General features: G+C 34.1%; 2 protein-coding genes across 3 annotated transcripts in view; one reads left to right on the top strand and one right to left on the bottom strand.

The window, feature by feature from the left end:
- Nucleotides 1–1,481, bottom strand: part of LOC145268336 (putative lipid scramblase CLPTM1) — a 115,757-nt gene extending 114,276 nt beyond the window's left edge. Inside the window, exon 1 of the mRNA XM_080123831.1 lies at nt 1,204–1,481. Within this exon, the coding sequence (XP_079979957.1) occupies nt 1,204–1,293 (90 nt within the window). The 5' untranslated portion in view covers nt 1,294–1,481. The remainder of the gene's footprint in view (nt 1–1,203) is intronic.
- A 129-nt stretch (nt 1,482–1,610) lies between these two features.
- LOC145268335 (menin-like) overlaps nt 1,611–25,961 on the top strand; it is a 117,071-nt gene continuing 92,720 nt past the window's right edge. The window contains exon 1 of one of the 2 annotated variants that reach the window (XM_080123829.1): nt 1,611–2,025. In XM_080123829.1, coding sequence (XP_079979955.1) covers nt 1,611–2,025 — 415 coding nt within the window. Of the gene's footprint in view, nt 2,026–4,667; nt 4,807–25,961 lie in introns of those variants that run through there. The other variant, XM_080123830.1, reaches the window with a different exon arrangement.

The following is a 25,961-nucleotide window of genomic DNA, read 5'->3' as shown; positions in this document are numbered from 1 at the left end:
CGTGTAATTTAAATACTTGTGTAAACCTTAATACGAAAAACTAAAACATTTAAACTAAATTAATCATAATATCAACGGGGGGGGGATGTAACTGCTACTATATTTTATTTTTATTCATTTTTATTTTCTTTTAGTAATTTCAATTCACACACTTAACACGTGCTAAGTTCGAATTTATTTACTTGGTGCTTATGAAGAGGCCGTGCCCGTGCCGTGCCTTTTTTTTTAATAGTATTTTCAAATTAAATTAGATTTTTATGATATCTTATTTATTACACTGTTAGGTGAAAGTACAGAATAGTTACAAAACACCTCCCGTTAAGGATGGGTTTCTTGATAATCGTATTTTACCATCACCATTTTAGTACCATTTACTTTTATCGCTTACGGAGATGAAAAGGGGTATTTTTTTTATATAAGAAAAAAAAAATCGTGTCTATCGGTTACAAAAAATAAACAAATAAAATAAAATATAACTAAAAAGAAGTTTATGCCATTCCACAATTGTAATTTACGTCCGGGATATTTTCGTCACTCTAAAGCCAAACCTTACACATCGAGCATTTAGTTGTAAGATTATTCTCAGCCGACCCAAAATGTAAATTTGCTGAATAGTTTAAAGGTTAAACGAAAGTCTAGTCAGAATAGCGATTTATGCTGTTTTTCAAGTTTGCAGATTCATAATAGTACAGTTATAACATTTTCTTTGAAACTGAAGGCTAACGATATAATAACTAGATTTAAAAGTACTTTAAATTTTACCAAATTTGGATACGTCTTAGTTTTAATCACAGACAGGATTCGACAACACTACACGATCTTAGGTTTTACTTAATTTTGTGAAGGTGGCTATTTTGCAAATATAAACTACGAAAAAGAAAAAAAGTGTCTTATGTAGAAATATAAATTTCCAGAACATTTTTACGATATAGACAAGTTTTTGCTTACAAGATTAGGATGATGAAAGTTATATATATATATATATATATATATATATGAGTAAAACATTTGATTAAATAATAAAGATAATACCCAACAAAAACAATAACTTAAGTTTCAAGAAAATTAATCTAAATTTAGATATTTGCTTTTAGGCAATTCGGGAATGACTCCCTCTCCGGCGTAATTGAAAATGAAGATTTTTTTTTTTAGATATTTATTCGAACAACAAGAAAAAATATAACAAAGTATCTTCATACTTACGACATTATCTCCATCAGAACCGTTTTGAACTACAGCTGTCGATTCCTCTTCTTCTTCGGAGGCATGCATTTCGTCTCTTTCGGCACTCATTTCTTTTGTGTCAATTGTTTGAGATCTGCTAACTTGTGAAAGTGACTAGGCCAAACGGAAAGGTTGTTGTAGAACTACTTGAAAAATCAGTAGAGCTATTTGAAAAAAAAAATCCATCCGTCGATTCACACAAATAACTATTTGGAAAACAATAAATAATCACTGTTACCAACTTCATATATCATCTAAATTATTTTAATACTTGTACCTGACAAAACTACCAGCAAAGTGAGAGATGAGTATACGAAACTAATTTACTTGTTGTTTTATTTTTTTCCCCTCAATCTTTTTATTATACAACAAGTTCAATCTTAAAGATGGCGGGCCTTCGGGATCGTGTTGCGTGTTACTTCCCCTTTCAAAATATTCAAGGCGTCGTAAAACTGTTTCAGGACCAATTGAACAAATCCGAAGAGCCGAATCTGTCGCTGCTTTCTATCGTGTTGGGGGTGATCGAAAACATTTTGACTGTTAATCGTAACGTGCCGCCAGATATTGACACTTCGAAAAGTTTGGAGCCAATTTTTCCAGTGATCGAGTTTCCAACAATTGAAGCCCTCTACAACAAATTCACCACGATCGTAAAAAGTTCTGTCGATCTGACTGAACACAAATCAGAATATGCCACCCGGGAACTTGTCAAGAAAGTTTCAGATGTTATTTGGAGTTCTCTCACACGAAGCTACTATAAAGATCGGGCCCACTTACAGTCCTTATATAGTTTTTTAACAGGTGAGTTAATATTAATTATCCAGGCGCACGAGGGTGTTTTGTTTTAAGTTGTTTGGGTTTTTATTTAGAATTCAACCTAATTAAAAATAAAAAAAAATTTAAATGCAGAAAAATCTTCATGATACAATACCCGTGATCGGACACAAATGCCATATTCCAAAAATCACTTGAATTGCTAAAGTAGTTTTATTTTTATAAAGAAAATCGTTTTTTAAGCGATTAATGTGAAATCGGTAGCATTACAAGGCTGATTTCGCAAGTTTTAATTATTGTGGATTTATCTGCTCCTGATTTTTTTCAAGATGGCAACACGAGACAGTTTCCTTTTGCTTACTCATAAAATTTGATTTATTTTTTTATTAAAAATAAAACTACAATTTACGTAAATTTTGGAATATGGCATCTTCGTTTTGTGACAAATAAGTACATCATAAATATTTTCATGTATTTTTCTTTTTTTTTTTTTTGAATTAGGTTTAATTCTAAATAAAGACCATTTTATTTTTGTTTACTTTTTCTGTTCTTTATTAAGGTTTCAGTTTTGCTGCTGTTTTTTTTTTTGTTGTTGTTGTTGTTTTGTTTTTTTAAGCTGAGGATTAATAGTTTTAGTTTATTCGGACTACTGTCTCAGCTTTGTTATATCCAGAACGTTTCGGTCGATGTAATCTCCGACTTTTTCAATAACATAGTGATTCTTCCTGTCGATCTCTGTCGATACAAAATTTCGAACTGAATGATCCCTTATTCCGCAATGATTGCCAAGTTTGAAAAGACGGCCGAAATGTTGTGAGTAAACAAAATGTAAATGTCCGAATAATATTGATTGACATTTTCAATTATATATCATATATGAATAATATACTTTCGGCATTTGTTGTATTTTTTCGCCTGCGTATAAGCACTTTTTATTAAAAAAAAAAGTTTGAAAACAAATGAGTTTTAAAGTTAAAAGTAGCGATAAACAATAAAAGTGACACTCGCAAGTACGATTAAATCAAACAAACGTGTTTATTAACAAGTCTCAAAAAACTTATACCATTTTGATATTATTTGTATATGTCTTCAAATATGCTTAAAACATTTGACCACCTGTGAAAAAAAAACTGTTGCTTCATTTTGTATCCGTTTGTTGTTGTTGTTGTTGTTGTTGTTGTTGTTATTTTTCCAAACAATATATATGACGCCTGAAAAAGTCTTTTTTCTATTTGAATTAATTTTAATGTTTCTTATTTTTTAAAAATCGTTTATATATATATATATATATATATATATATATATATATATATATATATATATATATATATATATATATATATATATATATATATATATATATGAAAAATGACGAAGAATAAAAGTTACATAACTTTATTGTATCATCAGAAGAACAGTAAGGAAAAGGAAAATTAAGAAGAAGAAAAAAAAATCTCTCTAGGCCATCATGGCATTTGGTTTGTTTATTTTATGAACGGGTTTATGTTGGTCATTTTTTGTGTGTATAGTTGCTGAGCGGCAAATACAGTTCGTTTTCCCTCCACTAAATTAAAAGTGCCACTGACTGCTCGGTGCGCACTTTGCTTCGTGAATCGAATAGTTCTTTTATACAATAGTGGCGCCCTAAACAAATATCCTTTTTATTTTCATTTTTTTAAGGGACACAAATAATAATAATAATAATAATAATAATAATAATAATAATAATAATAATAATAATAATAATGATTGCCCATAAACTTCAATTTTAACCAGAAATTTTGAATATTCCGCAAACTCGAAAAAAAAAATCGCTGGACGCTGGCTGAGGTTAAAATATTTGTAGCCTTATGCATCTATGTTACCGCGCTATTTTTTTTAAAATATAATTTTCAATATAAAAGTCATTTTTTACGATAATGTTTTTTAATTGTTAGTTAAAAGTAAAAAATAGTTATAAAACACGCTCCCGTCTCTATCTAAAGAACTATAACGTTATTTCAGCGCGTTAACGTAGATGCATAAATACCATATATATATTTATATATATATATATATATATATATATATATATATAATATTGCAATTCTTATTTTTTCCTTCTTTTGGCTAGGAATAAAACGTAGTATCTGTTCTGTTCTTGGTCGGTAAATAATAAATCCTTCTAAACCATTTTTATTGCTGTTCCAACCGAGAGTGACCCTTTTTGGAGAGATGGATTTTCTCCACATTAAGATCCGACCTTGTGTCTAAGTTTGCCCTAAAATAGGAATATTAGCAATTCATACCACTTCCAATTTTGGCCCCCAACCCGCCCCTATTTTTAAATCGCACAAATAATTTCACTATTTTCATTTTTCTACTTCTAAATTTATAGAATATTAATAGAAAAAAATAAGTCAATCATCGAATTAACGTGGATGCGAGAAAAACATACACTCATACATGAAGTAGTTTCGGAATTATATCAATATATAAATTATGAAATAAAAATAAATGTCAACCCCTATGCTTCGTTATAGCAGAACATGCAGAAGTGATTTTGAATTGGCGAGTATAGAAATTAATTTCTAGCGAGAATTGATGTTTTTTGTACGTAAACAAAAGTTTAATATTATAGTGTTTTTTTTTAAATATTAATTTAAATAAATAAAATAAAACTACTATAAACATTAGTGCATGTGATGGGAATGAAGACGAACGGAAATGTGCTGAAAGTGTTTGTTTTGTTTTCTGAGTCATTTTTAAAACAAGTGCGTATTTATTTACTTTTGTTTGTGTTTACGACGAGCGAATGTTGTCAAAAAGGTTCGTTGTTGTTTTGTTTTTTTTAGAAAATCGCAGTGTAAATTACAACATAGATGTAAACTAGTTTATCACAATTTTCAGTGTTTATTTATGATTCGACGTAATTAAAAATAACAAAAAATACAGAAAATACAGACATCTTTTTTTATGCACGTACTCGTCACGAAACGAAGATGTCATATTCCACAAATCACGTAAATTGATCAAGTATGTTTTTTTTCTTAAACTAAAAAATCAAATTTTATTAGGAAGCAAGGCGCTATTTTTTGATCCGCCATTGTTAATAAATAAAGGAAAGATAACTCAATTCGACCTATCAAAATCAGCCTTGTATTGAATACAATTTACTCTTAAAATCGCTAAAAATCGTAAAAAATGATTTTCTATATAAAAGCAAAACTCTAATCAATTTACGTAATTTTTGGAATATGACAACTTCGTGCCATGACGAGTTAGTTCGTATATCAAAGATTTTGCTGTAGTTTTGCTTTCCTTTAATAAGCCGAATTATAAATACATTCTAGCGTGTTTTTTGTTTTTTTTTTAATCTAATACAAAATATTATTTTATTTATTCATACATAAATATTTAGAAATGTTATGTTTTTGACATGTTCTGAAACTTCAAGATTTATATATAAAATGCAATTATTTATTTTTTTGTTTTTGTTTTGTAGTTTTCAGTTTTAAAACTGCGTAAAAAGTTTTCTCCATTATTGACGTGTCCTCTACTTTTATTTATTAAGACACCAGGAAAGTATTTTAAGATAAGAATTGTTTTAATGCAAATTTCTTAATTCTATTTTTCTGTGGGGTGTAAAAAATTAACATATTTCGTTTTACGTTTTTCTACTTAATGTAATCTTTTATTTTTTTATATAAATAATTAATAAACAATATTGCTTTTGTTCCTGCGTCATAACTGATTCCTCTTTACTTGCTCTTCCTTTCTCCGAGGGACAGTTAAAAAGGATCACTCTGAATTAATACACACACACACACACACACACACACACACACACACACACACACATCTGCCTAAGTCTAGAAAGATTTCTCTTTCACCGACAAAGGAAAACAAAAAACAAAAAAACATTAATTGTAGCATCAGAACAGACTCTACACTTCGCTCCTAGCCGAGATACTGTTTTCAAGAAACTGGAGATATCCTAAACGGTCCAACCAAAGTTTTCTTGTCCGCATTTATTAAGCCTCTCTACGCGAGGGCAGAGTTAGATACGAGATCAATTTTTAATCTGGGGAAATCCAGATCCTCAAAATGGAGCACTCTGGATTGGGACAAGAATAAAATCTGCCTCAATCTAGAAAGATTTCTCCTTCATTGACCGATTACAGGATAGATGAAGCAATATTATCAGGGAACATTGTTCTCCGAACAGATACTATACTTTGATTACATTTTACTTAATGTTTTCTTTTTATAATTTACTTCTCTATGTTTATTATTTATGTATTTCAAGACCCGGCGTTGCCCGGGACTTACTGCTCTGAACATCTTTTTACGCCATATTATTTGTTTACATTTCATTTTTTGAAGTGGAACTCTGAGAGTCCCGGACTCTCCTCAGCGCAAGGATGTTATTTGCATTGATTACGTGTGAGAGGGTGTGTGTAACTAAAATGAAATGTTATTAATTGAAATAAATTACGGTAAATGTGTAGTCGTTAACACCTTTTTGAAGCACACCTGGCGTTTCTCGGAATTCGTTAAGGACCTCCGTATTCATACTCTAAACTCTGAATTCTAACATGCTTTTTCTTCTTTTTAATTCTATAATTTTCAAATTAGCAGTAGATGTATATGTGTGTGTGTGAAAATATTTAACCGATAAACTCTTAAACTACTGGTCACACAACATTGAAATTAACAGGAAATAGTAATCATACACCAAGGAAGGTTTATAACAAGTAAAATCTTTGTTTGGATGGATAATGTGTACAGAAATATGTTGGCAAGTTGAAATACAAAATATTCATTTCAACTTGCCGACATATTTCTGTTGCTTTTGCGCATGCGCAAATTCATTCATACTTTGAAGTGATTTAATTTTAGATCTTATCTGTCTGCCGATAGCTCAAACAGTAGGAAACGCGACTGGAGCGCTAAATGTTTTTATTTCAATTCTAGCTTATGGTACCCAAGTCATTTTTGTTGATAATCTTTATGACTACTAACTACTTGACTGAAGATTCCCTTCTTCAGATGCTGCAGTGCTGCAGTGCACTTCAGTTTCTTGTTCTCTGTCAGTGGAGGAGGAATCCTTCACGACTGAGACAGTTTTTATTTTTGTTCCTTTTCTCCACATTAAAAAACGACCCTGGTGTCTACTGTCTAACTCTGTCCCGTGGGGAGACATTGCAAATAGGAACTACTTGACTCTGTAATAATAAATACAAAATCTGCATGAATTAAAATATATTTAAGCGTATTTTACGACACCTCCCCGCTATAAACTAAAACAAAACATTGTATTCCCCTTTCGTGAATATCTGATATGAACGCAAACTTTACACTAGTATTAGCCAACCCTTTGATGATCAAAATGAAATATATTCATCCAATTACCCTGAGTGAAGTTAAAGTACCTTTCAGTATGGCGGTCTATTTCCAAAACCCTAGAAGGAGCTCGTAATCAAATAAACTAACATGAAAATACAAAATTTAGTATCTGTTCTGATGCTACCCGTTAGTCTATTCTGTCCTCGCCCAGTGGAGTAAAAGTCCTTCAAGAGTAAAGGAATTGAAATATTTGTTCCAATCTAGAGTGCTCCTGCTCCTTTATGTGGGGTGGGGAGCTGACTTTTCTCCACAATAAAAACCTACTTTGTGTCTACTTGAAGTGGTTTTAATTTTTTAGTATCATAAGACGGAAATCCTATGTTTAAGATTTCGATATTGAACCTCCGGGTTCAATGATTGTCACTTAAAAAAGAAGAAAAAAAAAAGATGATTTAGAAATAAATTAAATTAATAACTGTTGGTCTTTTAGACATCAATTTTTGGCTCGTTTATTTCAAAATCGAATACTAGTCTCAATTGAGATTTCGTTCAGAAAATGTATGTAAAAAGTCATAAGATTTAATTATGAAATTGGTTTTCTGAGAAGCATTTTATTAGTTAAATTTAAGAAGGAACCGTGCGCCTCGTGCGGATACCGAAATAGCATTATTGTGAACTTTCAAGTGAAATTTTTAAGCTACCCGAAAAAGTAGAGTGATAATTGTTTATTTTATAAATAAATTTGATGACGTCAAAATGGGATTGTTGTGGGTTTATTATGTTCGTTTTCGTACGTATTGTGTTTGTTTATTGGAGGGGGGGGGTTACTGAGGTTACCTGCTTCTACTCGATCCAAACTGTGAATTAATAAAAGAAAGACTGAAATAATTCCCAACATAGGATTGTTTTCTTTTTATATAATCATAAATAAAACATGTCAGTGTTTGATGTTTTCAATTTGCTTATATGTGTGTATATATAATAAGCATATTTTTGTGGCCATTTGTTTTGTTTTCGTTTCTTAAGGTTTATAAGGTACTTTATACGTATTTCTAAAAGAAAACTAATTATTTTTATGTTTTCTAGTTCTAATTTTATTTTTGTTTATTTATTTATTTATTTTTTTTTTTTAACTATTTTGTATTTATGTTTTCTAACTAGATATTGTGTTAGGATTTAATGAGGGTTCTTTACTTCGGGATGCGTAGTAACACTTAGCCCAAATACTCCTTACAAAGCACACAAATGAATTCTAATCAATGGATAAGACTAATGACTTTACGAATCTTTATGGACCTAGTCAATAAATCTGTATACTTATACAAATAAGCTTAAACTTTTTATTTTAATTCCCGTTCTTGTTTTTTTTTTTTTTCTTTAAAATAATTTACGTTTAATTACCCCCCCGCGCACGCGCACACACACACATTCATCTTTCAACGCTGTTGTCGATTTGTCTCTCCTACCTGAAGAATTCGTTGCAGTTTATTTCGCTTTTAGAATCTTGTTATGCGTTTGTTTGTTTATTTTAATTCGAAATAGAAAAACAAGAAAATATCCACAAAACGAAAAAAAAAAAAAAAAAAAAAAAACTATCATAAGAAACAAACGTTTATAACCAACGGAAAATGTTAAAGTAATTAGGGGACCGCCGTCCCCGCCCTTCCTCCCCATTCCATTTATTTCGTTAATGCAAAATAAAAGATAAATTGATTATTAATTTTAATGATACTTAATTATAACAACTTTTTATTTTTTTTTAAATTTGAGCAAGGCAATATTGAACCTTAAACACTTTATTATTGCGTCCTGCCATTCTATTCGTGCAAATAGAGTCATATCCACCTACGCAAAAAGATAATGCGTAATTTTAAGCACGAGGTCCCTATTTTTACCAAAAGCGAAAATAAAGGTAACATGCACTTTATGGTGGTTGGGTCATTCATAAACTTAAGTCCTCACTCTTCTCCCCCTTCTTTTTGCGTAACTCTGTGTTGTTATTGTAGTAGTAGTTACAGTACATGTAAATATTTCCAATTGCGCCGTAGTAGCGGAAATAACCACTTGCTGGTCATTGCTTTCGCCATTAGCGCGCACTTGTTATTCACCAAACTACATGAAAACGAAAGGCACGTCACTGTATTGACCGTTACCATGACTATTAAATAGGACAACGTTGACGTTTGAAATATTCGAACATTAATCGAGTTATGTTGCTTTCGCTTGAATATTAGCTGTTTATTAAAAAGGAACCATCATCCCTGTTACCACATTTACTTTATTTCTTAAATATTTTTTTTAAAAACGTTGCATAATAATATTGATTATTGTAGGCATAGGAGAACAAGTCTTTCCGTATAATGTTTACCATCTTGTTTCAGTGTTTTCATGGTCCTGATTGTGACCTTTAAAATACACCCCCTTTAATGAGGACCCCACTTGAGGAGTTTTGAGTTATTACCTTAATTACCACCACTTTCAGAGCCATTCTGACCTGGTGTGGTAGCATCTGCCAGAGTCCTGGGCCACAAGTGAATCGCACGCCTATCGAGGTTCCAACTACAACAATCAGTCCGACAGAAACTGGGCCATTTTAGCTGTTGGACTAAGGCAAATGTTCTGGGTAGTCCTAGGAGGTCTACCCATCAGACCTTTATCCCCGGCTTTGGGGTGGGGGGGTGCTTATTTAAGACTTGTTGTCTGAGGTGCCCTCACCGAGGAATGCCAATGGGGTTACTCACTTATTTTTGTAGAATTAGGGTACTCTTCCTCTAGGGGTGCTGGCAGTTTACCTCACCTTCCGACCTTGTGTCACATCCTTTTACAGTGGAAGAAAGGTAAATACCGTGAATCCTGATGCAAATTAAATAGAAACTGTCCTGGGCAGAGTATTTAATGGGGGAGGTGTTTTTTCCTACCTCACCCAACCACCATGAAATCCATCTTCCCCAACCATTTCTACCTTTTCGTTTCTGTCTTTCTTATGTTCAAACTCTATCAATTACTTAAGTTGCATGACGGCCGTCCTGAGTATGACACAAAATCGGGTGATTATTTAAAATTTTAGAAATTTCTTCTACGGAAGTAAAAAACACTGAAGACACAAAATTCACAAAGCCAGAAACATCTATAATCTATAATATAAATCTCACCTGTCTGTTTAAATGTATGCCTGTATGTATGTTTGTATGTCTCGCAAAACACATAATCACGTTGACACACTGGTTCCCATCAGATCACCGAAGTTAAGCAACGTTGAGCCTGACTAGTACCAGATGGGTGACCATTTGGGAATTCTAGATGCTGTATGTGCTTTTCGCTTATCTCGACATTTGTTGCCTGAACCTCCACTTGCCACTTGTATTTAACAATGTTGACTTTGGAGAGGTGTGGTTGGAGATTGTGCAACTCTTGCCACAAAAATTTCACACACAGGCACCCTTACAGTGGGTATCCAAGGAAGCCTTTTTTTTTTTTTTTTTTCCATGTCTCGCAAAAACTTTTGACAGAGGCGACGGATTTTCACAAGATCGGTATCGTTTTGAAGCTCGCCCCTTCGGACAACAAATATAAAAAAATTTGGCTAAAAACATTAATTCCTTCACCCTCAACTGGGCACTTTTCTACAGTAAGGGGCCACTTTTTTCGCTGATATTTTCAAAAGTCATCCACTCTTTTCGATTGACTAGCCTTAATTAAAAAATTTGTCACTTCCAGTTTGCCGATGGGCGCAACAGCAAAGATGTAAATTTTTTTTAAACGTTTTTTTTTTTTCCTCCTTCGCGATAAGGGTTCGAGCCTGCCTGGCTACTACCACTTTTTTTTTTTTTGCTCAACACACACCTTCAAACACCTAGGCAACGTCAGGCACCCAGGCTAGTTGAATAGATTTCTTGATTCAATTCAGTGCATTTTAAGCGTGCTCCGAGTTGGCAGAAGCCTCGTTGGCTTCCTGACTTAGGCATGTCAAGAAGTAAAGTTCAGGTAGATTCGCAATTTAACCTATCGCAACAAAGTAGAAAAAGTTCATACAAGGTTCCAAAACAGAAAATTAATTCAAAGATCACTTTTAAGGGATTAAACCACAAATGATATGAGTTTCTTTTGAATACCATTCTGCAGATTAGATGAGCAGGGAAAATTTTTCCCTTAAAAATTGGATTCTCGTCAAAACAAGACCGATACGTCTTGTTGGAACGAAATTGTAACAGGAATTAAAGTATTTCACCAAAACAAATTTGGCACATAATTTCATAAAGGAAGAAGCTCAAACTCCCATCAGCCTTTTCTATAGAATAGCCGGCAGCGCTTCCGATTTTAGCGAGTTTTAACAGAGTTAAACCTAATTTAAAAAACGGAATAAGTTTTTATTTTATGATGTACATGCTTGTCACGGGATAAAGATATCATATTCTAAACGTTATGAACTTATAAACAAATCTCCCCAGATTTCCAGTACTCTCCACCTCTTTTAATAACCTTTGCAAATCAGTTTGCATTATCGCAAGAGCCGCTTACCACTGATTTCTCATTGGCAGTGACCATTGGTCTTCACTGGAATTTGGATGGCAATAAGCCTCCTCATGGTCCTAGTCCTCTTCGCACACATCTAGTGGAGGTCCAGTTAGTGCTTTCTCTTCTCGTTTTCCATCCTCCTTGACTTTCCTCACTTATTTGGTGTGGCGCTAGTTTATGGTGACACACAAAAAAAAGAAAAGAAGAAAAGGTTTTCAGAAGGCATGGCACAAAGAGGTTAACTTACAATTATACAGTTTCAGTTTTCATGATTACATGTGATATTTCTTTGTGTTTTACATCTGTAGCAGTTTCTATATGTCTGGCATGTGCTTGTAGCTTGTGTGTGTTAGTCTCTACATTCAAAGTTTTCCTGAATATTTCAGTTGTTTTCATTATTGTTATCCATTGTATATTCTCAGTCATCCCTCCGATTCCAATTTCTCCCATTTCTTTTTCACTATTGTTCCTACTATTAGTGGTGTTACTTTGGCTTTCTTCATCTTCTATAATCCCTTTGAGCTCTCTGGTAAGTTCCATGTATTTGCTTCTTCTTCTCAGTCTCCTTGATCTTCACTCTGTAGGCTGCTGGCACGGCAAAATCTACAATCTGGCAAGGCTTTTCCTTCTTGGTAACTATTATGACATCTGGTATTCTTGTTTGCCTGTCACGGGATAAAGATGTCATATTCTAAACGTTATGTAATTGATCCAGTATTTTTATATATATATATATATATATATATATATATATATATATAGACAATAATTTTTAGTTTTTAGGATTTTTAGCAATTTTAATAGGAAAATGTATCCATTAAAGGGTTGATTTGACTTCCCCTTATTTATGAAACATGGCAAATCAAAAAACCCTCTCTAGGTTCGTCATAAAATTTGATTTTCTTAGTTAACCATTTTATCTATTTCCATAAATTTTGGAAAAATGACAACTTTTGTTCCATGATGGGTACATACATAGTAAAATTTCTAAAAAAAAAATTTTTAGTATTTGTGTTTAGAAAATAGGTTTAATTCTAAGTAAGCATCCAAAACGCCATCTAGTAGTGGGAACTTTGGGAAATGTAATGTCATCTCCTAACTAGAAGATGACGTCTCCACTTTGTTCGTGTTAGTCTCTGACCTTCCCACTCCCCCTTACTGATAATGTTCCTCAATTTTTCGAGTGACCTGTCTACTAGCCTTTCGTAAGAGAAATATTTTGTAATTTTTGAGATGAGGATTGATAATTTGTAATACATGTACTACCTGAGCTACTTTTAAACCCTTTTCTCCCATTTTGTTGTCTTCTTCTGCCTACTCTATTTTAAGAACTTATTTGTTAATCAGTTTCTGAGGTAAGAGTTGATAATTTGTAATATATGTATTATTCAAGCTAGTTTCCAACTTATTTCTACCATTTTTTTTTATATATTACTAGCAGTTCAGCCTGGCTTTGCTCAGGCACTATGTACTGTTCATAACTTTATGTGCATGTGTATATATATATATATATATATATATATATATATATATATATATATATGTTAAAACGTTTGACTCATGTCCAGGTAACCTACATCCAAAATTTTAAGTGTTTAGACCCAAAATTGGCAGAGGAGTTTTGTAGAGTCTACAAAGATCAACTCTTTCAAGTTTGATCTCTTGGCTGCCAAATTTTCATCCAAAAACTGTTTAAAAAGCTTGTTGCATGTCTGATTACACTTTATGTCAAATTTCAAATGTTTAGATCCGAAATTGGCTGAATAGTTTGCTAGAAACTGCAAATGTAAAAATTTTTTAAACTTAGATTTAGACCCCAATTTTTGACTCCTTAACATTTTTTGTTTTGGGCTCAAATCAAATTGAAAAGTTTTATCCATGTCCAAGTAACCTACATCTAAAATTTAAAAAGTTTAGACCCAAAATTGGCAGAGAACTTTGGTAGAGTTTTCAAAGATCAAATCATTGAACTTAGACCCCCTTGACAGCCAAATTTCTGGCCAAAAACCACTTAAAAAGATTTTCCCAAATCTCAATACTCCTTAGATCAAATCTCGAGTCTGTAGACTGAAAATTGACAGAGTAGTTTGGTAGGGAAATGTACACACACAGACAGACAATTTCACTTTTATAGATATATAGATTTATTTAAATGTTGATTTCTTCTGTTTACCCCTAATTTTAGCCAGTTTGTGAGATCAGGGTTCCCGTAATGATCTGGTCCCTGTTCATTGCGGTGGGATGTTAATTCGACGCAGTTTTAGGCGGTCCATCCTCCCAGGCTTTGGCTTCTTTCTTTGAGAAGGAGTTAGTTTATAGAGGTGCAAGAAATGTCGCCAAGGCTGCCCGGTCACTTTTTGTAGGTCAAAGTGGCTCTCCTCAGGGTGCTGACTTCTCAATGCCATTTTCCGACTCTAAGGTCACAGTTCTTGCAGTAGAAGAGAACTAGATACCTACTGTCTACTCTACTTTAAGATCGTATTTATGGGTGAATTTTTGAGATTGATAATTTGTTATATATGTATTTTCTGAACTTCTTTAAAACCCATTTCTTCCTTATTGTTTCAAATCTTATTCCATATTTTGGGGTAATTGCACCAACTAGCTGAAAGTGCTCTTTTGGCAACCACTCATATAAAGAGCACTTTTTTTTAGTTGGTGCAATTACCCCAATGCAATTACGGTTCATTTAAAACATTGTCTTTTGCTGTCTACCATACTTTCAAACCGTTTTTTTTTTTTTACTCATGTTTACCCTTTACATATCGTATCACCACTTGGATGTAAGGGGCTACTATTTGGGGCTATGTCTAGGAAAGATTAACAAGATATTTGTTTATGTTACATTTTGAACTTCTGCATATCAGTACAGCCAGGGAAGTAGGTAGGAGGAAGGGAATTCCAAAGTCTAGTTGTTTGAGAGAAGAAACTATTAGAATAGAAAGCTTTCTGGAATTTAGGGACATCAACAGTGAAGGAGTGAGATCTTATTGCTAAGTGGGTTTATCGGGGATATGTACGTTGAGGGGATACAAGTGAAACGAGTTCATCAGAACACATTTCATTAAAATAGTTGTAAAACAGGCACAGTGATGCAACAAATGAGATAGGGGCTGGAGCTTAGTTGATAAAGTGGGATATATTAGATTGACAACTCTTTTTTGGACTTTATCTAGGAGGGAGAGACTAGTGGTAGATGCACCAGCCCAGATGTGGCAACAATACTCCATGCATGGGTGAATGGTGGCCTTGTAAAAGTGCAGGATACTCTTAGGCATGAGTAGTCTTCTAGCTCGATAGAGGGAACCCACTTTCTTTGCAGCAGCCTTTGCAATGTCCTCTATGTATTTGTTTCAGTTCATATTGCCCGCAAATGTTACGCCGAGGAGTTTGAAGGTAGAATTCTCAGGTAGGGTGCTATTTGTCATGGATATAGGGAGTTGGAGAGGCGTCTTGTAATTGTTAGAATTTACTAATCAAGAGAATTTGTGTAATGTCTGTATTATTCTGACTACTTTCCATGGCATTTCTCTCTTTTTTTATATACTATACAATTAAAATGTTGTTTTGTTCTGCATACCCTATTTTTAGACTCCATTGACCAATCAATTTTTGAGGTGAGGGTTGATAATTTGTAATATATGTATAATTTGGTTTATTTTTAAATTTATTTCTCCTCTTTTTTATGTATAATTTATTAAAAATGTTGTCTTCTTCTGCCTACCCTCCTTTAAGACCCTATTTATTAATCAATTTTTGAAGTGAAGGTTGATAATTTGTAATATATGTATTATTCAAGCTAGTTTCTGACTTATTTCTACCTTTTTTTTTTTAATTTTATTTATTGAAAACATTGTCTTCTTCGGCCAGCCCTACTTGTAGATACTATTTATTAATAGGGCAGATGAAGTGAGAATGGTTGAAATTAAATGATTAAAAAGTTAAGTGAATGAGTTGACACAGAATATCAAACATCACGCACTTAACTTTGGCTGCAAGCCAGTTAAGCTTGAAGCTTTCTGCATAGCTCTCCATAAAAAGGGGAGTGTCCAAATGAATAGCAATTGTCTGATATGACGGGTTTTCCCCACATTGATCAAAGCTCATTGCTTGCTGGAAAGCCAGAGAACATGACTTCGCTTTTGATTTAGTTTAACTTATACGAAAAAACACAAACAAACACGCGAGAAGACAGAATAGCAGAAATTTTATAAAATAAAAGTCACTCAAATAAAAGATAGAGACGTCTGTTCGCAAATTGTAGATATTATAATCTAGGGAGTATATAAAAGGTTCTAAGACATGGTACCCCCCCCCCCTGAAAAAAAACCTTTGCTGGACATACAAAAAAGTGCACACACAAACACACGTTTTCGCTTTTATATATAACTAGGGGGGCTACCCGGCGTTGCCCTGGTGTTTGTAGGTGTGTGTGTTTTTGGGTAAATGAAAACAAAAATCTTTGGTTGTTTTAAAATAAAATGAAGCCTTGATGCACAATTGGAAAATAATAAAGTGTGAAAAAAAAAACGTGCGATTTTTGATGAGTTAATGACGTCAACTTTGAGTGCGGGACAGTGTTTTATTTTACCGCAAGTTTGTTCGCTTCTTTTTTTTATACGAAAAAGCTTAATGCACATGCAGCGATCGAAAATTGTTGAATATTTATCTTTTCAAAGTCAGGCAAATTAAATAGACAGGCGACCCCGGTTGTTAACTCGTAGCTATTATCATTTAGGCGCGATATAAAAAGTTTTAAGAAGTTGTGAGGCGACCGATCGGTTCTTGGGAAAAAAAGCCTTTTTTGGACATACACGAAAACACACACAAACATTTTCGCTTTTATATTTATAGACTAACGGGGGTACCCGGCGTTGCCCAAGTATTTGGAGGTGTGTATGTAGGAAGGGAGGGCCTGTTTTAATATTATAAAAAAAAACTCGATGTTAAAAAAAATTGGAAAAACCAAAACAAAGCAAAACCGCGACCAAACGTAAAAGAAAAGGGAAAAAGTTGTAAAAGAGGAAAAAAAGTTTAGGTAGGAAGACAGGCTCGAACCCGAAGCATCAAGGCTAAGGCAGAAAAAAGAAATGCCTGACATGTTACCTCTACGCCAAAGAGATACACAATTAAGAATGGATAAAATTAACCCTTTAAAAATACTTGCAGGTGGTTTAAACTAACGTCAACATTTTCTAGGTCAAACATGACGTCATTGTCATAGTAGCAGGAGGAGAGAAAATGAAGGAACGATTTTTTTAGCACCCCTCCCTGTACAAAACTGATGATTTTAGAAATTAATGTTTTTGGCCAATTTTTTGATATTTGTCGGGCGAAGGTTGGAGCTTTAAAATGATACCTATGTGGCAAAAATCTGTGGCCCATGTCGAAAGTTTTTGCAAGACGTACAAACACACACACACACAAATATTTTCGCTTTTATATATATAGACTAGCGTGGATACCCAACATTCCCTGAGTGTTTGTAGGGGTGTGTATGGGGAGGGGGGGGTGTAAGTAATAACCCTGTTTAAATATTATAAAAAAACGATGTTAAAAAATCGGAAAAACCAAAACAAAACAAAAAAAAACAGCGAAAAGCAGAAAGAAAAATGGCATAAATAACCCTGTTGGATCGAACCTGTAATCTTAAGATAACAACGCTGTGTGTGTAGGAGGGATTAAACTAAAGAATAAGCGAAGTAATAACCCTGTTTAAATTAAAAGAAAAAAAACATTGCCCGGGTGTTTAGAGGTGTAAAAGAAAAAAAAAAGTTTTGGTCGGGAAGTAGGCTTGAACCCGAGGCTAAGGCGGAAAAAAATCCGACACGTTACACCGACGCCAAACAGACAAACAACTATGAACTGACAAAATGAAACGTTTAAAAAACCAGCAAGTTAAACTAAAATCAACATTTTCTAGGTTAAACATAACGTCATCGTCGCAGTAGTTATAGAAAAGGTAAAAATGAAGGAATGATTTTTTGCTATCCTCTCCCTGTACAAAACTGGTCATTTTAGGGTGAAAGAATGAATGTTTTTGGCCAATTATTTGATATTTGTCGTCCAAGATGTCAGGCTTCAAAATAATACCAATTTTTTGAAAATCCGTTGCCTCTTTTAAAAGTTTTTGCGAGGCATACAAACATACATACATACATACACACACACATTTTCGCTTTTATATATATATTAGAGGGAGGTACCCGGCCTTGCTCGGGTGTTTGTAGGTGTGTGTGGTTTTGGGTAAATCAAAACTCCGGGACGGGGGGGGGGGTAAAATAAAAAAAGTTTTGGTAGGTAAGTATGAGGATCGAACCCAAACCCTTAAAGCAAAGTTGGAAATTAAAATGTGAAAAAAAACGTGCGATGTTAACCATTGGGCCACCGCAAAATACTAACGGAAACATGTTTGAATTTATTTAACTATTTAGAATTGGCAGGTGCATGTTTAATGACTTAATGAGGTCAATTTTGACTGCGGGGTAGTATTTCATTTACTGTGGCAACGCTTTTTTTATTTTATTTTCCCAAGATGTTGGAGGGGGGGGACCAGCTCCCCTAAAAAGGGAATTGTCCAAATTGAATAGCAATTGTCTGATATAAGGAAAATATTTCCACATTGATCAAATCTGATTGCTTCCGGACATTTCCGGCGATCGCAACCGGAAAAATACCACCAGAATTAGTGCCGCTTTTATTATACGAAAAAGCCTAATCCACATGCGGCAAGCAAAAAATGTTGAATATTTATCTCTTCAAATTCGAGCAAATTAAATAGACAGGCTTCCTCCATTGTTAACTCGTAGATATTATGATTTATATGTGATATAAAAAGTTTTAAGAAGTTGTGAGCCAACCGACCGCTTATCGGAAAAAAGCCTTTCTTGGACATACACAAAAAGCGAACATGCATATATACACACATTTTCGCTTTTATATATATAGACTAGCGGGGGGTACCCGGCGTTGCCCGGGTGTTTGTAGGTATGTATATGTAGGGCGGGGGGGGGGTAAGTAATAACCCTGTTTAAATATTATTAAAAAAAAAACGATGTTAAAAAAATTGGAAAAACCAAAACAAAAAAACAGCAAAAAAAATGGCATAAATAACTCTGTCGGATTGAACCTGCAATCTTAAGATAACAACGCTGTGTGTATAGGGGGGGGGTAAACTAAAGAATAAGCGAAGTAATAACCCTGTTTAAAAAAACGTTGCCCGAGTGTTTAAAGGTGTAAAAGAAAGAAAAAAAAGTTTTGGCCGGGAAGCAGGATTGAACCCAGAAGCCTTGACACAGATGTGGAAACAAAAACCAACCACTTAACCGTCTCGGCCACGAATTAGAGAAATTGATTAACGTGTTAAGTTAAGGCTTATAAAGTGAGTGAAAGAGGTTTGATTGACAGGTAGACGCTAAATGAGGTCATTGCGGGAGCGTACAATGATGTGACAGTATTTTCAGTTTTCGCTTCCCCAAGGGGCGAGGGGAGCAACTCACCATTTAAAGGGGATTGTCCAAATCGAATAGCAATTGTCTGATATAAGGAGAAACTCCATATTAATCAAAAGCTGATTGATTTCTGGACATTTCGGCGTGAAAGCCGAGAACATGAACCGTTTGAATTTAGTTTCACTGTATTTATACTAAAAAGCCAAACAAACAGGCGACGCAGCGAAATAGCGCGAATCTTATAAAAGTCGATGTAAATAAATCTAGACACGACACGCGTTTGCAAATCGTAGATATTATTATTCAGACGGTATACAAAAAGTTCTTTGACATAGTAACCCCGTCGAAAATGCTGGCGAAAAAAGCCTTTACAAGACGTAGATAAAATGATCACACGCATTTTGCCTTTTATATATATACTAGCAAAAGTACCCGTCGTTGACTGGGTTCAAAAACAGCCTACAGAAAATGGACTCTGATTTATAAAAGTACTAGCGGGTGTACCCGGTGTTGCCCGGGTGTTTGGAGGTGTGTGTGGTATTAAATAAAAAAGAAACTGGGGGGGGGGGTCGAATCCGAGGCCCTGAGGCGAAGTTTGAAAATAAAATCAGCCAGTCAGAATGAGTTACTGAAAGATGTTTGAATTTATTTAAGTAAGAACCAAATTGATACGTGCACGCACGACGTAAGCAATAGCTATTCAGCAAATGAGGTCAATGACCAGGTTTGTTTGTTATAAGTGAAGTAAAAAAGAAAACCACGTTAAAACTTAAGCAGAGGGGGGGGGTAATCAAAACATCGAAAAAAAAAAACTAACATAAGACAAACGAACGATGTTAAATGTAAAGATTGAAAAAACAAAAAAGAAAAATGGCTTAAATAAGCCTGTTTCGATATTAAAATTTTAAAAATCGGTGGGTACCTGGGTGTTTTTAGGTGTGTAGTCGAGAGTGGATAAGCGAAGTAAAAAAAAAACCAGAAAAACAAACGTTACGTGAAAAATGGCTTAAATAACACTGGTTCAATATTTGAATTTAAAAAATCAAAAAAAAAAAAGACATCTGACACCACGATTCGAACCCAAAACGTTTAGATAATGAACCAACGCGCTAACCAACTGACCTAATGCGACGTACATGAAATTTAGTCAGTTTTTCAACTATTTAAAGTAAATCAGGTCATGACGTCATCTGACACATGCGTAGAACCGGTCGTTGTTGCGAGAAGGCCGTCTTTGTTGACCCCCCGTGTCGAAAATTGTCGATTTTGGAGTAAAAAAATGAACGTTTTTGGCTAATTTTTCGATATTTTGCGAGCGAAGGATGGAGCTTCAATATGATACTGACTTTATGAATTTTCGTTGTGTCTGTCGAAAGTTTTTAGCGGACACACAAACACACATACATACATACAAACACACATTTTCGCTTTTATATATATATAAACCAGCAAGGAGGGGGGTACCCGATGTTGCCCGGGTGTTTGGAGGTGTGTGTGTTGCGGGGGGGGGGGTAAATCAAAACAACCCTGTTTAAAAAAAAAAAAATGTTGGCCGGTTGTTTGGAGGTGTAAAAGAAAAAAAAAAACTTTTAGTAGAAAGGTAGGCTTGAACCTCGAACCTTTGCCGCGGAGATGGAAAGGAAATGGAAAAAAAAACCTGCAACCTAGCCATCTCGACCATGTGAATAGACGAATTGACAAGTGTGTTGAGTTGACATTTATAAAGTGAAATTAACAGGTGTGAGAAAGTTAAGTCGCGTGATGTTTGACCTAGTTTTGCGCTGGAAGCTAGTTTCTGTTTTCTCCGCTACGCGGCGATCAAGTAATATTTAAAAAATAGCTTGTAAAAGTCGTTTAAATTAAAAATAGCTGCGACCCGAGTTCCTTAGTCGTAGATATTATTATTTAGACAGCATATAAAAAGTTTTAAAGAGTGAGCCAACCAAGAATCACGACCAAAAAAATCTTTTGTAGACATACACAAAAAGCGAACACACATACATACATACATACATACATACATACGCACATTTTCGCTTTTATATATATATAGAAGATATAGGTATATTTCTGTAGAAATATATTATTATATATCAATCTTTATATAAGAAGCTCAATGTGATTACAGAGCAATATATAGAATAAATGACAAAAGGTTCTATTCCAAAATTCATGATGTTTACCATCTTATAATTTATTCCTTTGAATTGTATAAGTCAACTGATTTAAAGCAATAAATTATAAGATAGTCAACATCATGAATTTTGGAATATAACTTTTTGTCATTTATTATATATATATATATATATATATATATATAAATATTTAAAACATTGCCTTCTTCTACCTATTTACTAGTCAATTTTTGGAAGGTTGATGATTTGTAATATATGCATCATTTCTAACCCATAAATATTAAAACCTCAGGGGCCATAGGCCTGAAAATGTATTTCAATAATTAATACCAAAAATTAATCTTTGGAATAAACTACTTATTTGTATAATAAAACATTTGTTTTGTGATTTATTTTAATGTAGAGCACACTATCTCTGAAAATAAACATCTTTCATTACTTTTCAAACAATTTAATTTTTATTTCAAAACTTTTGAGATGAGGGATGATAATCTATATAATTTGAGCTATCACTCTCATTTTTATTTTATTCATAACTAGCAGTTCAGGCCGGCTTTGCTCGGGCCCTATGTACTGTTCATAACTTGCTCTACATTTCAATACACTTTATGTAAGATTTCAAATGTTTAAACCCAAATTTGTCTGAGTAATTTTGTAGAGACCGCAGACGTCAATTGTTTTTTAACTTTGACCCCAATTTTGACTCCTTAACATTTATTATTTTGGTCTCAAATCAAAATAAAATGTTTTACCCATGTCCAAATTATGTACATCTAAAATTTCAAGTCTTCAGATTTAAAATTAGCGAAGGAATTTGGTAGAATTTGCAAAGGTCAACTGTTTGAACTTAGACCTTTTGACAACCAAATTTTAGCTCCAAAAACTAATTAAAATGCTTGTTGCATGTCTGAATACTCTTTATGTAAAATTTCAAATGTTTAGACCCAAAATGGGCTGAGTAGTTTGCTAGACACCGCAAAGGTAAAATCTTTTGAACTTTGACCCCTTGCCAGCTTAAATTTTTTACCCAAACTGATTAAAAAAACTTGCCCTATCTCTGACTACCCTTTATGTAAAATTTAAAATGTTTAGACCAGAAATTGGCTGAGTAATTTGGGAGAGACCGCAGAGGTAAAATTTTTTTAAACTTTGACCCCAATTTTGACCCCTTAATATTTATTCTCTTTCAAATTGAAAAGTTTGATTCATGTCCAAGTAACCTACATTTAAAATTTCAAGTATTTAGACCCCAAATTGGCAGAGGAGTTTGGTAGAGTTTTCAAATGTCAAATCGTTGAACTTTGACCCCTTGATAACCAAATTTCTTTTCAAAAACCAATTAAAACGATTTTCACAAATCTCAATACGCCTTATGTCAAATCTCGAGTCTGTAGACCGAAAATTGACAGAGTTATTTGATAGGGAAATGTACACAGACACACACACAGACAGACATTTTCACTTTTATAGATATATAAATAGATGTATCAACCAAATAAAATTGTTATAAAATTCTAATTATTGTTAAGATAATCTTGTTTGAATCTCTATTTCCAAATTCAATTCAATTAATTTGGCAAAAAATATAACAAGCATGTTTCAGTTGCCATCTAGAAAAGGATGGGGTGTAGAAATTTACTGAAATTTATGAATTTGTAAAAAAAAAACATTATTATTCACTCACTAGGAGTTTTCAGACAGGTTAATATCAAAGATTTTTCTTTGAGGACAACACGTTTTGTTCCCTGGAGTTTGAGTGACAACAAATCTCCCCAGATTTCCAGTACTCACCACCTCTTTTAATAACCTTTGCAAATCAGTTTGCATTATTGCAAGAGCTGCTTACCACTGATTTCTCATTGGCAGCGACCATTGGTCTTCACTGGAATTTGGATGGCAATAAGCCTCCTCAAGGTCCTAGTCCTCTTCGCACACATCTAGTGGAGGTCCAGTTAGTGCTTTCTCTTCTCGTTTTCCATCCTCCTTGACTTTCCTCACTTATTTGGTGTGGCGCTAGTTTATGGTGACACACAAAAAAAAGAAAAGAAGAAAAGGTTTTCAGAAGGCATGGCACAAAGAGGTTAACTTACAATTATACAGTTTCAGTTTTCATGATTACATGTGATATTTCTTTGTGTTTTACATCTGTAGCAGTTTCTATATGTCTGGCATGTGCTTGTAGCTTGTGTGTGTTAGTCTCTACATTCAAAGTTTTCCTGAATATTTCAGTTGTTTTCATTATTGTTATCCATTGTATATTCTCAGTCATCCCTCCGATTCCAATTTCTCCCATTTCTTTTTCACTATTGTTCCTACTATTAGTGGTGTTACTTTGGCTTTCTTCATCTTCTATAATCCCTTTGAGCTCTCTGGTAAGTTCCATGTATTTGCTCTTCTTCTCTGTCTCCTTGATCTTCACTCTGTAGGCTGCTGGACGGCAAAATCTACAATCTGGCAAGGCTTTTCCTTCTTGGTAACTATTATGACATCTGGTATTCTTGCTTGGATGGGTAAACTGTTTGTATATTCACGTCCCATAGGATTTTGTAACTTTCATTTTCTAGTACTGCTGCCAGTTTTTGCTTGTACCATTTGTCTTGCTGTTCAAGATGTAATTATTTGCATGATTCCCAGTGTACTACCATGCTCACTTGATCGTGTCTGTTTTTCTTCTTTTGGACTAGTTTGCTGCATTTACTTATTATGTGGTTTATTGTTTCATCTCTTTGTCCTTAGAGTCTACATTTACTGTTTTCTTGTATCTTGTCTATCCTTGCTTTGATAATGTTGATTCTAATCGCATTATGATTATTTATTTATTTTTTTTTTTACATAGGCATCACCACTTATCGAGGCCCAAAGGCCACTCGAGGATGATTCAGTTTCTCTGATTCAGGTTTCCTTTGTAGTTATGACCAAGTGTTTTTGTTAGTCCCATCTTTTGTCATCCTTATGAATCGTCCATGTAGCTGTTTCCTTTCCCATTTTTTTTTCTCATCTTATCCCTTACCTCTCTTTTTTTCTGTTTTGTTAATTTTTACAATGCCTCTTACTATAGTAATTATCCTTTCTCCATTCTGCATTGTATATTTTTCTAATTCTTTTTCATGTTATTTACAGTCTTCTATACAAACTAGTCTTCTTCTTCTGTCTTTCCTTTTCACATAATCGGTCAGCATCATCTTTTGGGTGGAGTGCATTGTGCATAGTCATGAGTTTCCGGGTCTTCTGATCAAGATGTCTCAGTTCTTCTTTGGTCCAACCTGTAAACAGTTCAGAGTATCTTACAAGTGACACTGTCCATGTATTTATACCTTGTATTAGACTCCTACTATATAGTTTTCTTTCAAGGAGTTTTCTTATCCTTCTGGTGTATTCCTTTCCAATTTTCTCTTTCATTTCTGCTGTTTTAATGGTGTCTGTTTCCAGAACTCCCAAATATTTGTAGGTGTCATGTTCACCTAGTGCCTCATGTCCGTTTGATTGGGTAGTTTCATGCCTTCTGTTGCTTTCAGTTTTCCCTTCTCATGGTCAGCACTTGTTCATACTGAATTCTATTCGGATATCCTGGCTGAAGATTCTGGTTGTGTTTATTAGCGTATCTAGTTCCTTCTTGGTTTTTGCAAACAACTTCAGTTCATCCATGTGCATTAGATGGTTCATTCTTTCATCTGTATTAGTGAACTTGTATCCAATTTGGCATTTTCTTAGTATATTGTTGTATAGCATCATGGCTATGATGAATAGTAATTGTGATAGGGAATCACCTTGGAAGATATTTCTTTGTATTTTAATCTTAACTATGTATTGTCCATCAGTTGTCAGTTCAAGTCTCCATGTTTTCATTGCATTTTTAATCAAATGGATAATCTTGCCTGGTATTTTGTACATTCTCAGGCATTCTATTATCCATGCTCGCGGGATCCTGTTGTATGCTGTCTTGTCGATCCATGCCATGGCTATGTTTGTGAAAAAGTGTGTAGCTACTTTTCAGTTACGATTACTTGGTCCACTTTCTTCCAGAGAAGTGGTAGTACCTGCCAAAATTCCACCTTCTGTAGGTTAAATAGAAACTCTACTCTTTTCTCCCAATTCTCTATCTTCTCCACTCTCTCTGTCATTCTCCCTCTCTGTCTCTTCCTGTAACTCCTTCCCTCCATTCTCTCTCTGTCACTCTCTCCCTGTACCTCCCTCCCCCTTTCTACTCCCGTCCCTCTAATTACTACCTCTCTCTCCTTTGATGATGAGCCCCCAATACGGGAAATTTAGGAAGTGTGAAGTCACTCTAGAGCTATGACTACTCCTAGATCAACTCTTATCCATAGTGGTACTACCTGCCAGTATCTGTCTATTTTCTGTCATCCCCTCCCTCCATCCCTCCCTCCCTCCTCTTTGTCCCTCCAGTTTTCCTCTTTCTCCAGCTCTCCCCTTTCCTCCTCTTGTTCTTATTTCCACCCTCTCTCTCTCTCTCTCTCTCTCTCTCTCTCTCTCTCTCTCTCTCTCTCTCTCTCTTGGTGATCTGTTGAACAGTACC

Source organism: Euprymna scolopes, chromosome 43, assembly GCF_053919585.1.
Source record: "Euprymna scolopes isolate OS-2025 chromosome 43, ASM5391958v1, whole genome shotgun sequence".
Taxonomy (NCBI): Eukaryota; Metazoa; Mollusca; class Cephalopoda; order Sepiida; family Sepiolidae; genus Euprymna; species Euprymna scolopes.
Note: the sequence above shows the minus strand (reverse complement) of the source record. Positions and strands in the feature narration are given on the sequence as shown.